Here is a 13,934-nt window from a genome sequence, read left to right on the forward strand (position 1 = left end):
AGAAAAACCGTATTAATGAAGTGTTTGAAGAAAACTGTAAATACTGGCCACAGGTGGTCTTTTTTTTTGGGGGGGGGGGGCAGTTACCGTATTTTCCTGGGTATAAGTCGCACTGGTCCAAAACTGTCTCTTTAAGAAGAAAAACACCTAACACCTACAGGAGCGTCCTGAGGAGCTTCAGCAGGAACTGTGGAACGACATCTGGAGCCGAGTTTAATTGTGCGCACGTGACAGAAAACTGATTCGTCGTGGCACGCAGTGAAATGTGATGCCGCGTTACAAGTCATGTCAAAACTTGACAGTTTCCGTGTCACTTCGTAATAACGTGTGACAGTTTGGGCTCCAAGAACCATCACAGGAACCACTACGAACGTTGTCACATTCTATTAAGGATCAATACTCATCAAGACGGATCAATACGCTCAGTTGCGACCTCCACGACGTGAGACGAAATGAGGGTGGTGTGTGACATTCGTGGAAGATTTTTTGACAGGCAAAAACATGCTCCACGAATACCAAGAATATCACGCACAAACACGCACTATTAAGAAACCTATTCAGATGCGTTAAGTCACATTAAGAATGTCAGGAATGTGTCACGAATGACAGAAAAATGACATTCGTAACGCATCTTGGTTATGTGTAAACGCACCTTTAAACTCCTTTTTAGTACATTCATAAAATAAACTCACCATTAATCTTGTTGTTTTTAACAAAGCTGTCTGTGTACATTCAAATAAGTCCAAATAAGGTATTTTTTTAGAGACTGAAAAAAGTCCATCTTCATTCACAAGTGTAGTGTTCCAGTAAAAAAAAAAAAAAACATTTAGGGTTGTCACGATTAGGAATTTCTGGAGACGATTAATTGTCAGACAAATAATTGCGATTGACGAATATATTGTCTATTTTTTTCTTTTTTCCCTTCTTTATATTCTACTATTGTAGTATAATTACACAACTCTGGAAGAACGTTTGGCTTCTGTGAGTGGAGAAACTGGGAATAGTGCAACATTTTTATTTTTAATCTTCATTTTACATACAGTCCCAACTTTTTCTGATTTGTGGTTGTTTCTGTTGCATTTCTGAAATTGTTTCTCCTCATCAGTCACGTTTTGTGCTTAAACACTACATTAAGCTCAAGACTGAACAAATAAATACCTTTGGAAAATAACAGCTGTTAAAGGTCAGAGTTCTCACCTACTTTTTGTGATGTGTGTATCTGAACATCACAGCTTCTCCACATCAGGGTTTTATTTTAACCCGTGTATGTGTAATTTTTTCTTGGTTCATTCATATACTCTCATTTTTTAAAAATATGTTTTTAAAGACATTTGACTGTTTATTTCATCTCATGATCTCATAAATTCAGTATACGATGCGCACATGGTGTAAACAGGACGGTAATGGCAGAATCACACCAGGACAGAAAGTTCAGAGAGAAGTACAGGCAGCTCCATGGTTTGGTCTTTTTGTTCACTTGGGTTAAAATCATCTCTCTGCTCCGCGCTCACTGTGTGCACTGATGGTTCTCAGGAGAATGTAACGTGTCGTGCCTCCATTCAGGAATCTTCCTCCCCCACCCCTCCCTTGCAGCCTGTTGACTCCGCGCATGCGCACACACACACACACACACACAGAGACACACACACACCGACAGCTCCTTCGGTAAACTCCGCATTTTAGACAGCTTTGAAGAAGACGGTCACTGTTTTAATCGGCCGTCTTATCCAAATGGCAGGACGGATCGCTCCTCAGCCTCCATGTTATTGTCCTGCCTTAAGACAAGAGCGAAACAGAGTGAACGAGGGTGCAGCACAATGACATCAGATTCTGAGTTGTTTTATGCTTTGTGGCTAAAATAAATAATTCACGGTAACCGCGAATATGAAAAATAATCGCGAATATGAAAAATAATCGCGATTGGCGAATATTGTAATAATTGTGACTGCCCTAAACACATTACGGTATTTCTTCAGAACAAACAATGTTCCTTCCTTTCTTTCTGAAGGCACGGCCTGGCAGGCCGCTTTATGGGTGGCACCGGGCTCTTTTTGTGGATCCTTCCAGCTACAGACCCCGTTCTGTCATCAGAAGACAGTTTTATCTGAGTCTCTTTCCAGAGCGTAGTCAGCTGTTTGGGACTTTTCCTCTTCCTCGTTTCACAGTGGATAATCACACGGATTCTATGAGCCCAGTGCTGACCTCCTATGGATTATATTTCTATGTGGGACATTTTCCAAAGTGACAGAGCGGTCCAAACAAACAAAGTAAGTTCAGTTTAAAATCAGCTCACAGCACATGTATCTGTTCCTGTTCACATTGTTACTCTGTTGTGGAAATGAATGTTTGATAGACAATTATTCATATTTATTTGCTTGAAGTGAGCGTGACTGTGAATTGTATTTTATCTGGTGCCGACAAGAGGAAAAGCTCAAAATCATAATGGCATCATGATCGCTTGTTTAAAGAACACTAAGTGTGACTCGACTTTATTTTAAACGCGTGCTGAAAATAATCGAGCCAGTGTAGGAAGTTTCCACCTCTCTCGTTTCTTTAAAACAAAAAGGCAGTTTAATGGTGTGTTTCTCATTTCAAGTGTAAAGAAAATTTTTGGTAGTGAATCGTGATTTTTTTTTCCCCCCCGTCTATAAGTTGCATAAGTCACAGGACCTCTCAAACTAGTAAAATCAAATACAACTTATACTCTGGAAAATACAGTGCTGTCCTCATTTTTGAACATAAAAGGTCAATTCCCATACACATTAGGGGTGTGGCCATTTTGAGTGACAGCTGGAGAGTTGTCACTGCGGTCGGTTAACAACTGCTAGCTACAGCGCTTCTGGAGGCTCGTCTTTTTTTGAGCATTGAATTACAAATATCTGTAATAATATGGCATGTCATGTGGTTTACTCTCCAGATGGATCATCTATGTATATTTGGGTTGAGTAAAATTATCACGTGATGTAATTTTGAATGCTAGCAGTGGCAACATTTTTCACAGGTATCTGTAGCTTGTGACAGAATATTTCATTCTCGCCGCAATCACAGAAATTATGACTGACTCTATCAACGCAAACCAGGATCTAAACCTCGTACCTCGGCTAGACACATGACCACAAACTCTCTGACCATGTTGGATCACAGCTCCCTCTCCTGCTCCTCCTGCGTCCTCCGTTTCTGTGGAGCGACGGTAGAGTCCGTCCCTCACGTCTTCAAACACATTGAGCATCTCAGAAACCCTTGATGTATAACCAGTTAACTCTGTCACCTGGAGAGAGGAGGAGGGGAGGTGATGTTTAAAAAGGAGGAGAAGCAGCAAGACAGCCCTTACCAAAAAATAGAACTTATAAGTATATAAAAAGTAAACTAGAAGTATACTTGAAACATACTTGCATATACTACTTTTTGGTAAGGGAGGATATAAAAGGGAGGGGGGGAAGGAACAATGAGGAGAACAGGAGGTAAAGCAAAGGAACAGGTGCACCTCCTTGTAGGAGCTCATAATCCTCTCCACAGCGTCTGCTGCGGCGTTGAGGAGATTCCTGGCTGTGGTGAAGGTCTGTGTTCGCTCGCTCACCAGCTCCTCCTCCTTCATCACCATGGCCGCCTGTTTCACCTCCTCGGAGTCTGACGGTATCACCAGGTCAAAGGTCATACAGAGGTTCTTACTGTTTCTTTGTTTTTTTTAGTGGAATTTTTATTTGTGAAGCCAAAGCTACAATGAGAACACAAAGCAGGCAGAGTGGCGAGAGCCTCTGGAACAATCTGGGATTGTTTTTTACCATATTTGGAGTATCCTGTGGCAGTGATGATAGGCACTGCAACCATCACCAGACCGGAGGCGCTCCACACATACTTCATGAGGAACTGTTCCAACATGACGTACCACAGCCGCTTCAGAAGAATCTGATGGATCTGTGAAGACAGAGCCTTGTAGCTCCGCTGTAACTGGGCCATCTCCACCTGTAAACCAAACACACCGTTAAGATCAAAAGGACAGAGACGCCAGGGCCCTCCACACGTGTAAATATAACATACCGTTAAGATCAAAGGACAGAGACACCTCCACCTGTAAATCAAATGCACCCAAACACACCGTTAAGGTCAAGGGACAGAGACACCAGAGACATCTCCACCCCGTAAATCAAATGTACCCCAAATACACTGTTAAGATCAAAGGACAAAGATCCCAGAGACATCTCCACCCCGGAAATCAAATGCATCCACTGGACAATGGATAACTGGATACAAACAAAACAGAAGCGGTTTAAAATAAACAAAAATAAGCTACAACTTTCATTGCTGTTGCAATCCAAACTTGAGTACATGGCATTCATACAGGTTAAAGAGCAGGAATTCTGACCTCAGAAGGCATTCCCAGGGGGTTAATTGTAACTGGGAAATTTAAAACCCAGAGTACAAATGGAATGTACCATTACTCCTGAATTCTTTGCCCATCGTCCAATAGCAATAATTAGCCCCATTAGCTTCTGCTTGCTAATATGGTGTCTGTGTTAATCATGAGTGATTCAATTCATTTTAGTTCTTGTTGCATGAAGGTTTCAGAAGTAAAATGTGAGATACGTTTTTTCTCTTTTCATGTGCGACATACAGCGAGAAACCATGGAGGGGGGTCTGACATTTTCATCTTAGGTGCATGTCCACTGTAAGAGACAATCTAAAAAAAAAAAAAAAAAAAAAAAAAAATCCAGAAATCACAATGTATGATTTTTTAAAATAATTTATTTGTATGTTACTGCTGCAAATAACAGGGCTGTGAAATGAAAATTGTGAAATCTGAGGAAAATTTGCAGGGGGTCAGGGGGGTCTAGGGCCCTGTGGAGCCCCAGGAGTAAATTTTTATCTAATGATACTTTTTCAGCATCTCCTGGAAGAACAAATCTCAAAATTAGTTGATATTTAAATGATCCTATATTCAAGCTTTTATTTGACCTGTCAATGATGATGTTGAAATAACAGAATATGACGTGGAAGTAGGACCTGGAATGACTTTCCTTTTAACTGTAAACCAAATTATGCATTAACTCAGAACAATTAAACTACATGAAATTTATGAAGACTGAAAAGACTGTTACAGCATTTCAAAAACCACAGCTAAAGCTTGTAGAATATTTGGAAAATCAGGGTAAAATATCAATAACATACCTTATAGTAAAAAGTCACTTCTATTCTTGTGTAAATTCATGCAGCCTAAATCCATTCAAAGCCACAATGTCTTTTTTTTTTTACAATGAAAAAGTCTAGATTAGTGAAAAAAGGCACATAATCTTGTCTAAAATCCTGTTTGAACAACAGAATGTTTATTTTCCAGGGAGAGAAAAATTCTTACCGTGTTTCCTGAGAGAGCACAGTTCACTTTTCCCGTTTCTTTTATCTTTCAGGTGTGTTGATGAGGCCAGCGACGATTCCACGGATTCTTGTGCTTTTTTCAAACCGTCTTTCTTGCCATCTTCTCTCTGTGCGACGTCAGTCCGTGACACAGACATGCTGCACAAATCTTCTTTTAAAAACTTGAAAGCTCTAAAAGTTTGGGATGACCACATGCTAAGTTTAGCTTAAGCGTAGCACAGGAGCCATACAGCGTCACGGCAGCAACCAACCAGTCCTGCTTTACGACAACTGTCGTAACAGCTACTCTGTGAGTGGCATTTTTCCTCCGCAAAACTCCGCAGATCCGAGGAAACTGATTTGTATCTGTAACACACAGATCAGTGTCCGCGGACTTATAAAACTTACACGATGTCGTAAAAAAAGAGAATGCTTTGCGATAAGCATTTTAAAAACTCAGTGATGTTCACGATTAAAGAGTACAACACCCCACCCCCCTCCCCATGATGAACTCCGCGGAATCCCGCGAATCCGCTGAGTTTTCACAGCCCTGAAATAAGTATTTCAACACCTGTGAAAATTAATGTTAATATTTGGTACAGTAGCCTTTGTTTGCAATTACAGAGGTCAATGTTTCCTGTAGTTTTTCACCAGGTTTTCACACACTGCAGCAGGGATTTTGGTCCACTCCTCCATACAGATCTTCTCCAAATCTTTCAGGTTTGGAGTTTCAGCTCCCTCCCAAGATTTTCTATTGAGTTCAACTCTGGAGACTGGCCAGGCCACTCCAGGACCTTGGAATACTTCTTACGGAGCCCCTCCTTAGTTGCCCTGGCTGTGTGTTTGGGGTCACTGTCATGCTGGAAGACCCAGCCATGACCCATCTTCAATGCTCTTACTGAGTGAAGGAGGTTGTTTGCCAAAATCTCACAATACATGACCCCATCCATCCTCCCTTCAATACGGTGCGGTTGTCCTGTCCCCTTTGCAGAAGAGCACCCCCAGAGTATGATGTTTCCACCCCCATGCTTCACGGTTGGGATGGTTTTCTTGGGGTTGTTCTCATCCTCTAAACATGGTAAGTGGAGTTGATTCCAAAAAGCTCTATTCTGGTCTCATCTGACCACATGACCTTCTCCCATGCCTCCTCTGGATCATCCAGATGGTCACTGGTGAGCTTCAAACGGGCGTGGACATGTGCTGGCTCGAGCAGGGGGACCTTGCTGCCCTGCAGGATTTTAAACCATGAGCTTTCTCAGAATCATCCTTACCCCACAAAGTGAGATCTTGCATGGAATCCCAGACCAAGGAAGACTGACCGTCATCTTGTGTTTCTTCCACTATCTAATAAATAATCGTAACAGTTGTTGTCTTCTACCAAGCTGCTTGCCTGTTGTCCTGTAGTCCATCCCAGCCTTGTGCAGGTCTACAGTTTTGTCCCTGGTGTCCTTAGACAGCTCTTTGGTCTTGGCTATGGTGGACAGGTTGGAGTGTGATTGACTGAGTGTGTGAACAGGTGTCTTTTATACAGGTAACAAGTTCAAACAGGTGCAATTAATACAGGTAAAGAGTGCAGAATAAGAGGGTTTCTTAAAGAAAAATTAACAGGTCTGTGTGAGCCAGAATTCTTGCTGGTTGATAGGTGTTCAAATACTTATTTACAGCAGTAACATAAATAAATTATTAAAAAAATTTCAGACCCCTCCATGATTTCTAAGTGGGAGAACTTGCAAAATCGCAGGGTGCTCAAATACTTATTTTCCTCACTGTATTGTGCAGAAAATGCAGTACTTTGATGAGGTTTGTGCGATTACGGTTCCCTCAACCAACCAACAGAATGAGCTGGAGATGATTACAAAGGCTCCCCGTGCTCGCTGCACAGCCGTTTCTAGTCATTCTGTTTGTTTTGTGTCACATGTTCATATTTTGGCCTGTTGTGAATAGTGAAGCCTCTAGGGGCACTAGTAAACTTGCACTCTGTTAGTATTGTTCACCTTGTGTCCGCCGTAGAAGGCAATCTCCTCAGAGTTGGCGATGATGCGGGAGTGCATGTACCTCAGGTCTCCTTTCCGCCGCGCCTCTTCAGCTACAAGTTTCCCAAATCGAGGGGAGCAGGAGCGCAGCACTTTGGCAGTGAGCACCACCAGCAGGCCGGCGATGACCGACGGCCATGTGGTATTTGCTCCTTGAGAAGAAGAAAAAAACGTGAGTCGTTGTTAGGAAATCTCGTGGTTTAACGACTGATTGCTGATACAGACTCACTGACCTTTTGAGTGTGCGGTTCTCAGAAGGGTGTAGCAGGTGACCACGACATCCAGGATGGGCTTGGTCAAGTTGGAGTACAGACGTGCAATGGAGGCTGAAAACATGACGATATCCTCAGTGAGAGACTGATCTGGATTGGACAGGCGGCCGTCCATGTTGCTGACACGATAGTATGTCTGTGGAGACACAAGAAGGTTTTAAAGCACCACATGTTAGGAACTTCAGTTTGGATCCACATTTCTGCAGGCAAGAAAGAGATGTGTCCAAACAAAACATGCGTAATAAGACCTGAGACAACAGTCACCCTTTCATAACCGGAATATTAGCAATAACCCGGTTGCGCACGGCCATGTAAACACCCGCAAAACCCGAATATGCTCATATTCCGGTTTTTAAAAACCTGAATAAGACCCAAGGGTTACTCCATTTCTAACCCGAATATCAGGTCATATAAACGTGCATCGGGATATCCCCATAGAAAGGAACATTATTTTGTGTTCTGCGCATGTCCTATCCGCAAGGAATCTTGGTCTTTTGAGTACGGCAACTACTTGTATGTGGTGTGTGCAACCCACTGGACACCACAGAAGCAGATGTAAACAGCGCATTGTGTTCTGCGTCCTTATCAGGCGGGCCGGTCGCAGCACCGGTCGGCATCACCGCAATTGCTCTCACTGCCTCCGATGCGCTTACTGAGTCTGCGGGCTCGGTAAACCCTGCAGCGGGCCACTCACGCCGCCCCCCTCTCCCTACCCCCAGAGGCAGTGAGCGAAGGGAGAGCACGCGCATTGTGTTCTGCGTGTGTCTGTTTATAATCTTCTCGCCCAGAAGAAAAAAGAAAGTGTTTACACAGGAGAGAAAAGTTAGAAAATTTTAATAGGAAAAGTGTATAAAGTGTGTAGTGAGGGGTTTTTGCTGTTTAGATGGGGATATTCCAAATGATACCAATGACCATGTATATAGGAGTAACTCTGTCTGATTAAGCATGTAAACGGGTTATTCCTAATGTTTCAGAAACCGGAATATTGACCTTAACCCGAATATTAACGGCATGTAAACGTAATCACAGAAATTGGGACGAGTCAGTAATCAAACAGGAGTAACTGCTTTTAAAAAAAAAGAAAAGAAAAAAAAAACCTGTTCAGACACAAACACGAACAGGATCAGAAAAGGCTGGAGCAAAGTCCAAAGTCCAAGATGTGATAAAGACATTAACAGGTCCTGACAGATACAAGGACACCTTCAAAGAGTCAGAAACTGAAGAGTGGTGGAGAGGGGATCAAACTGGCCAACCACAGGGCTTTAGGGTTGCACCCATTCACCAAAAACCAGTCAGGCCAGGAGGTTTGTTTAAAAGTGCACCATTCAACTGGCTCTAACAGGGCCATTCCCCAGAGCGCTGCTCCTTCCCATTTAATCCCGAATAGCAAATCAGGGCACTTTTGTAGCTTCATAGTAACTTCTTTTTCCATCTTTGTCAATCCTGAATAAACTTGGTATATTGTAGTAGTTACAGCCATCATCAGCACCAGATTTAAAAGTTAAAATTTTCTAAATCGCTGGTCGTCCGATCATGTTCAAACTTCTTCAAACGGGGTATTCACAGTGACTATGGCTTGAAGCTGGTCTGATGCCACAGCAGCATTTGTTGCAGTTTTTGTTCAAAGTTGAACAGCTCGATCACGTCTGGCTGAGGGTGCAGCTCCTTTCTTTCATTCAGTGGCCTCGTTAGCGGTGCAGACGCCTTGTACCGTTGACCCTGAGTGTGTTGCCAAGTCTGCACTTTATAAGCCAGCCTGTTAGGAGGCAAGCCTGCAGCTGCTAGTCCAGGGGGAGATTAAGCTGTTTCATCCAGCGCACTTTTTTGAATCATGGGGGATTGTAGCAGAACAGCGACCTGAGGAAAAGCCCTGTTAACTGCAGCAAAGGACCATGACAGCAACTATTTGTCCAACTCAACCAATAATTTGCTTTTTTTTTTTTTTTTTTTTTTACCAAAATTGGAGCAACTTTAACTTTTGACCCCTGTACAAACTTAAATTTTTGCTGTTTTTACCCCATAACTCCATGTCATAGATAGTCCAAACTATACCTTTTTGGAATTGTTATGATCAGACAAATAATGTGGTTCAAGTAATGTGGTTCAACATGATTGGAGCATTTTTAAATTTTGACACCTGTGTAATTATTTAATGACCCCTGTAGCTCATTCGAGGTCAGCTCCAGGATGGCTCCATATCTGACAATAAACATTAGTTTGTTGTGTGTTGGGGGTTTGGCTGGACATTTGGGTGCTGTTTTCTTTTCTTTGCTCTCCAGGTGGTATGCAAACTGTTTTTTTCTGTGGAGAAGGTGCTGGCGGAAGAGTCCTTCACCCTCATCAGAACTATTGGCTGCATCTGTGGATGATGTTCACGTGCAGGCCTAACAACTTGCAGCACCTGTGGATGATGCTCACGTGCAGACTTAAAGACTTTCAGCTGAAGCAGATAATGAGATCGCGTTCTGCATTTAAGCCATGATTGAATTGAGCAGAATTGCCAGGAACTCGTCCTTGTGACGTTCGGTTGTGAGATGCTGAGGACCGCGCCAGGGTTTGACACATCGTGCCTGTGAAGGAGGACGGGTGAGGGACACATGCTGTCAGCACACATCAGAGGTGATTATCGTCTGAATAATCGTTAATAGTAATTTGGCGTTTTGTTACGCAGTATATTTGAACATTGATGAGAATTGTGCAGTTTGCTTCTCACTACCGTGGCGTACGGATTGATGATCCTCCACCTGTTGTGAGAAGCTGCTCATTTACATAAGGCTTAAATTCAGACCTGAATGTGTTGCTGATAGTGTGTGCCTCTGAAGGATATTTGTTGTAGCTCTGTTGACTTACCTCACCTTTTCCGTCCTTCACAGAATCAGTTTGTCGTATCCACCTGGGGGGTGTTCGGCGGTGAATCTGAGTCCAGAAGTGCTGGGCTTTGATCCATTTGGGCGCTGGAGAGTGCGCCGCCCTTCACCTTGCCAAGACAGCTGACTACTTATGTTGTACACGAATTATTGCACATGAGGGGGAATAAATTTGTTTCTTGGAACTGCTTTCTGGTTATTTAGCGCTGGGCCATTGTCAGATGCTGGTTCGGTTCTCTGACCCGCGTCAGCACATAACAGTAGTTCCCGGCCAGTACTAAATGTACCCAGCAGCAGAAGCGGTTCCATTTGCGGAAAGAGTTCAAGAACACTTGGAGAAGATATGGGAGCAATTACAGCATCTCACAAACCAAATTAAACAAGCAGATGCCCGCGTTACGGAGCTCGCAGTGCAAGCCGTTCCGCTTCCTGCTGCTCCAGCTGCGGCACCATCGATACCGGTGCAGATAACTCCGTCACCCAGAGAGTCAGCTTCTGAACCAATTATTTGTCATCTGGAACCTTATGCGGGAAACGTTGAAGCCTGTGCTCCGTTTTTGATGCAATGTTCTCTGGTTTTTGCTCAGCGACCGGCTTCCTTCTCTTCTGATGGTAGCCGTGTCTCATATGTGACAAATTTGCTTCGAGGTGACGCCTTAGCTTGGGTCACTGCGTTGTGGAGCAATAACTCTCCATTATTAGGATCCTTTAAGGATTTCTCCCGGGAGTTCCGATTGGTTTTTGACCATCCGATGAAAACAAATACCGTTGCCCAACGGTTGCTGAATCTCAGGCAGGGGAGGCGGAGTGCGGCGGATTATTCCATTGATTTCCGAATTTTTTCTGCTCAGTCCGGTTGGAATGCCGCAGCTTTGAGAGAAGTGTTTGTGGATGGTTTCAACGATTTATTAAAAGACGAGCTAGCAGTCCGTGACGAACCAAAAGATTTAGATGAGCTAATATCTTTGGTTATTCGTCTAGATGATCGGATAAAGCAGCGTGGACGCGAGAGAGGGTGGACATCTGAGCGGGTCTTTCCGTCTCGGGGCTTTCCCGACACAGATCAGGGCCACCTCTTCTTCGCCCCACTGAGACTCCCTCCGACGGGAACCTCTGGCTCCTCTGCGGATGAGCCCATGCAGCTCGGACGAGCTGAAACAGCCATATTGCCCCGGTCACATAAGCGTCAAGAAAGATAATGATAACGTATCTCCAGGTGTTTTTGGACAGGCATAATATATATATATATATAAAAAAAAATTTAAAAAAAAAAGGGGGCAGACCTCTGGTTATTTAGTTATTTGGTCTGTTTTCTGTTTCATGTAGGGGTTATAAAGTGTTTAGGGAATTAGAGGCTGTTCTGGTTGGGTGAACGACTGGCAGTTCGGAGCTCGGCTGGACTCAGGTAATCGTATGTCTTCATTATTTGAACTTAGGTAATTTTTGTTTGTGGATTGGGTCGTTTTGTTTTGTTGTTTTTTTATTTCCCTGTTTCCCTAACCCCAACCTCACGTACTCTAAGACCGTTTGTCTTTTGGGTTGTGGGGTGGTGCAGGTTGGTTACGCTGAGCGCTTCTCAGAAAACCTCTGCACCTGGGGGGGGGTTGTCAGGAGCATGTTTTGGGTTTGGTTGTCACCCGGTTCCACTCCAGCCCCGGTGGGCCTTTGACCGTTCGTCATTGGCGTTACCGGGGTGTAGTGCAGCGGGAACGTACCTCAGTCGGAGTGGTGGGCCGATCTGTGCCGTTCGCCATTTCGGTAGTTCCACCCCTCCCGATAGGCTGGTGGTATGGTCGGTTTAGGGGCACCGGACGTATTTCCGGTTTTCCGCTGCGCTTAGGAGATAGGACTGGGTTAGTTTTTCCTGTTTCCTTCCCCGGCTTGGTAGTTTTGTGCCGTTCGCCGAAATTGTACTGACAATAGGCTCTGGGAGTAATCTGGGGTCTTTCGGGGTGCTGGGGAGGGTAACAGGGTTTCCGGTTGTTTTATTTGCCCCTGGGGTGGTTTAATGGTGTCCGCCGGGGGTTGGATTTTTGTGTTTTTTATGTTTCCTTCCAGGTTCCACCTCTAGGGTTGATGGGACGGTCCTCTGAGGGGAACTGATGTGGGGCCGACTAGCCAAGTGTGGCCTGGTCTGGGGTTCCTGGGTTGTGGGAAGGGTGCCTCCTGGGGTTGATGGTACGGTCCTCTGGGGGGCGCAGTTGCTCCATGTATACCTGGGGACCTCTGGGGATCCAGCTTTGGTTATTACTCCTGGAACTGGCGGTAAAGGTCTTCTGGGGGGTGTTGAGCTCTGCACGTCGTCTGGAGGGGTTGTTTGTTATTTTTCTTTGTGAAATTGTGTTTGTATTGTGTTATCGGGGCTATGTTGGGTTATTGGATTGGGAGTTTTCTTTTCTTCCCGGGGTTGGATGGGACGGTCCCCTGGGGAGGGTTTAGGTGGGTTTTGTATTGTTCTTGTATGTTAGGTTGTACTTGGGACTCTTTTGGGGTTTTTGTTGATGCCAGCCAGCCTTCCAGCTGCAGTGCCCTGTCCTGCTGTCTGCTGTGGACTTTGGGGGGGCGTTTCCACCGTCTGCTTCCTGTCGTGGACCCCGGAGGGAGGTGCTGTTCCGGGCCTGGTCTGTTCGGTCGCTGGGAGGCTTCCCGTTGATGGGGGGTGGTACTGTTGTGTGTTGGGGGGTTTGGGCTGGACATTGGGTGCTGTTTTTCTTTCTTTGCTCTCCAGGTGGTATGCAAACTGTTTTTTTCTGTGGAGAAGGTGCTGGCGGAAGAGTCCTTCACCCTCATCAGAACTATTGGCTGCACCTGTGGAGGATGTTCACGTGCAGGCCTAACAACTTGCAGCACCTGTGGATGATGCTCACGTGCAGACTTAAAGACTTTCAGCTGAAGCAGATAATGAGATGATGTTTCTGCATTTAAGCCATGAGTGATTTGAGCAGAATTGCCGGGAACTCGACCTTGTGACGTTCAGTTGTGAGACGCTGAGGACCGCGCCAGGGTTTGACACATCGTGCCTGTGAAGGAGGACGGGTGAGGGACACATGCTGTCAGCACACATCAGAGGTGATTATCGTCTGAATAATCGTTAACAGTAATTTGGCGTTTTGTTACGCAGTATATTTGAACATTGATGAGAATTGTGCAGTTTGCTTCTCACTGCTGTGGCGTACGGATTGATGATCCTCCACCTGTTGTGAGAAGCTGCTCATTTACATAAGGCTTAAATTCAGACCTGAATGTGTTGCTGATAGTGTGTGCCTCTGAAGGATATTTGTTGTAGCTCTGTTGACTTACCTCACCTTTTCCGTCCTTCACAGAGTCAGTTTGTCGTATCCACCTGGGGGGTGTTCGGCGGTGAATCTGAGTCCAGAAGTGCTGGGCTTTGATCCATTTGGGCACTGGAGAGC

The 13,934-nt window shown here is 44.6% G+C and overlaps 1 protein-coding gene across 3 annotated transcripts in view; it reads right to left on the minus strand.

Moving 5' to 3' along the window:
• Positions 1-13,934, minus strand: part of abcd1 (ATP-binding cassette, sub-family D (ALD), member 1) — a 57,088-nt gene that overhangs the window by 21,851 nt on the left and 21,303 nt on the right. For all 3 annotated transcript variants that reach the window (XM_034171827.1, XM_034171828.1, XM_034171826.1), the window contains 5 exons: positions 7,616-7,790; positions 7,344-7,534; positions 3,783-3,963; positions 3,485-3,627; positions 3,097-3,268 (listed from right to left, as the gene is read on the minus strand). In XM_034171827.1, coding sequence (XP_034027718.1) covers positions 3,097-3,268; positions 3,485-3,627; positions 3,783-3,963; positions 7,344-7,534; positions 7,616-7,790 — 862 coding nt within the window. The remainder of the gene's footprint in view (positions 1-3,096; positions 3,269-3,484; positions 3,628-3,782; positions 3,964-7,343; positions 7,535-7,615; positions 7,791-13,934) is intronic.

This window comes from Thalassophryne amazonica, chromosome 6 (genome assembly GCF_902500255.1).
Source record: "Thalassophryne amazonica chromosome 6, fThaAma1.1, whole genome shotgun sequence".
NCBI lineage: Eukaryota > Metazoa > Chordata > Actinopteri > Batrachoidiformes > Batrachoididae > Thalassophryne > Thalassophryne amazonica.